A 2,414-nucleotide genomic window follows, 5' to 3' on the forward strand; every position below is an offset into this window, starting at 1 on the left:
TGTTTTTCTGAATCTCTGCGGACGAGGCAAACTGGCTGCTGATGGTCCAGACAGAAGAGTTTGAGTTTCTCAGAGTGCAGAGAGCAGAGATCCGTTGGGATTCTCTGGTCTCTCTGCTGTAGGAATGATTCACACAGGTTCTCCAGAACCATATTACAGGGTGGATTCAACTTTGAAGACCTTTTCTTACAAACTGGACACTCTGTTGCTGGTTTCTCTCTCCACCAGTTCTTCAGACACTCCCTACAGAAGCTGTGGCTACATGACAGAACAACCGGATCCGTAAAGACGTCCTGACAGACCGGACAGCAGAGATCCTCCTCTGATCTGGAAGCCATTTTGTCTCTGAGTGAAGCTGAAAACACAGAAGGTCCAGTCAGTCTCGGCTCCCTCCCTCCTCTACTAACTTCCCTCAAAGTGACTCTGAGTGTTTTGGTCCAACTCACCTTCAGTGTGAGCAGCTTGAAGCAGCAGAGTCTCTCTGAAGGAACCAAAAGTCACAAACTGCTTCCTGCTTTGGTTCAGGTGTGTCGGGTAGGCGGAGCTTAAACCTGATGAATTTGCTGTGTGTCTTGCATTTGAGGCGTGCTTCACTCCAGAGTCCAGAATTCAACCTTTGATCAGAACAGAACCTGTAATAAAGGTGGTAGAATAAACTGATTTCACTTTGTCATCTTGATTCTCATTCAGGAATAATCAGCTGACCTCGGCAAAGTTCACATCTAAAGTAAAAAAAATTCCTGCTTAAGGTTCTGTTTAACTTTTTTATCGGTGGCCGGTTTTAGTTTCTGATAAATAACTGATGACACCATCAACCTGCTGTTCAATCTTGTAATAATTAGTAAGAACCAATTGGTTTTATGTCCTAGTTGATAAAATAACTTTGTCCCATTTGTAAGACATCAGATCCACTCTCTCTGCTCCTGAAGTAAAACTCAGACACTCAGGATACAGTTAAAGTTTTTCTCAGATTTTCTGTTACTTTTCAGTCAGTTTTAGTTTAGTTCTTTTTTTTTCTCTCCAGGTCCATCAGTACCGGATCGCCATGACAGCTAAGGACTGCTCCATCATGGTTACGCTGGTTCCCAGTGGTGAGGAAGAGGACGATGATGAAGAGTAAGACCTTTGTCTGTTAAATCAGAGCTGAGGCCTTTAGTCTGCAGCCTGGATGTTCACTGTTTTATTAATTCTAATGATGGAGATTGACCTGAAAGATGATATTCATTCATGGAATGAACAGAAACTTCTGTCCAACCCAGCTGGTCTTTTGCTACTGGTCTATAGATAGTTTGGTTGATCAGGAGTGCAACAATACATAAAATTCACTGTTCTGTTCAGTGCTTTAGTGTCACAATTCAATATTTTTTTCAACGTATAATTTATTGAAATTAATTAAACATTTATTTAACCCCAGAAGTACAGTTTGTAAATTAAATGTTGCTGAAACGGCAAATAAGTCTCTAATTCTACTTTTGTCTTGTTATGCAAGGTAGGAACTGCGTATCGGTGAAATATGTTTGTGAATAAATCTTGTAACGAGGCTCAAGCATATTTTATACAACAGAAAAGGGTTGCACAGAGCGATCACCCATTTCTTTTTCCCTCTCTGAATCGTGCACTAATGTCTGTCTAAATGACTGGGATCAAGTTTGCAGCATGTCTGCTTGTTATTAATCTTTGTCTGGTTCTACTTGTTTTCACACCGGGTGATGTCGGCGTAAATGTACAGTCATATTCTTTGTGTTCCTACCGATGTAGTCAAGCGTTGTGCTTTTGTCCACGACTTGGCATGAAAGCTAAAGTTATTCCAAACGGCAGATCTGAATGATGATGATGGTGGAGGAGCTTCGATATCAGGTATTAGAGGCAGTAGCCATGTTGCAGCTAGCTAGCCTTTCACTAATCTGAATGCTCAGCGGATCTGTGCTCGATAATGCAGCCTAGGTGGAGTAGTCGAACGCAGAACCATTGAGCCTTCTACACAGAGCGCATCTTCTTGATCAAATAATTTTAAAAAATCTGTTTAGTGCTTACCGAACCAAGAGCATTGCACTGAACGGTTCATAACAGATATATGTATTGTTGCACCCCAAGTAAACACATTTATATTTATTTCTATATAGACCCGTTGCAGAACCTGGTCTATATAGACCCGTTGCAGAACCTGGTCTATATAATAGCAAGGGAGATGGAAGTCAGTTATGCTAGCTTGACTCTGACCACCTTAATGTATGAAGGTGCTGCGAATTCAGCGTATTTCGGTTGAGTTAAGCAAAACACAAAACAAACAAACAAACAAAAAAAAAAAACAACACACACTCAGACCGATCATCAGTAGAGCAGGTGTTTAAATGAGCTAATCAACCACCGCTGTGATAGTTCAGCTACTGCTGCGGCAAATTAGCCACCACAGC

The 2,414-nt window shown here is 41.4% G+C and overlaps 1 protein-coding gene across 1 annotated transcript in view; it reads left to right on the forward strand.

Moving 5' to 3' along the window:
• ippk (inositol 1,3,4,5,6-pentakisphosphate 2-kinase) overlaps positions 1–2,414 on the forward strand; it is a 33,767-nt gene that overhangs the window by 25,495 nt on the left and 5,858 nt on the right. The window contains exon 13 of the mRNA XM_007574951.2: positions 1,025–1,116. Within this exon, the coding sequence (XP_007575013.1) occupies positions 1,025–1,116 (92 nt within the window). The remainder of the gene's footprint in view (positions 1–1,024; positions 1,117–2,414) is intronic.

This window comes from Poecilia formosa, unplaced genomic scaffold, assembly GCF_000485575.1.
Source record: "Poecilia formosa unplaced genomic scaffold, Poecilia_formosa-5.1.2 Scaffold365, whole genome shotgun sequence".
NCBI classification, from domain to species: domain Eukaryota; kingdom Metazoa; phylum Chordata; class Actinopteri; order Cyprinodontiformes; family Poeciliidae; genus Poecilia; species Poecilia formosa.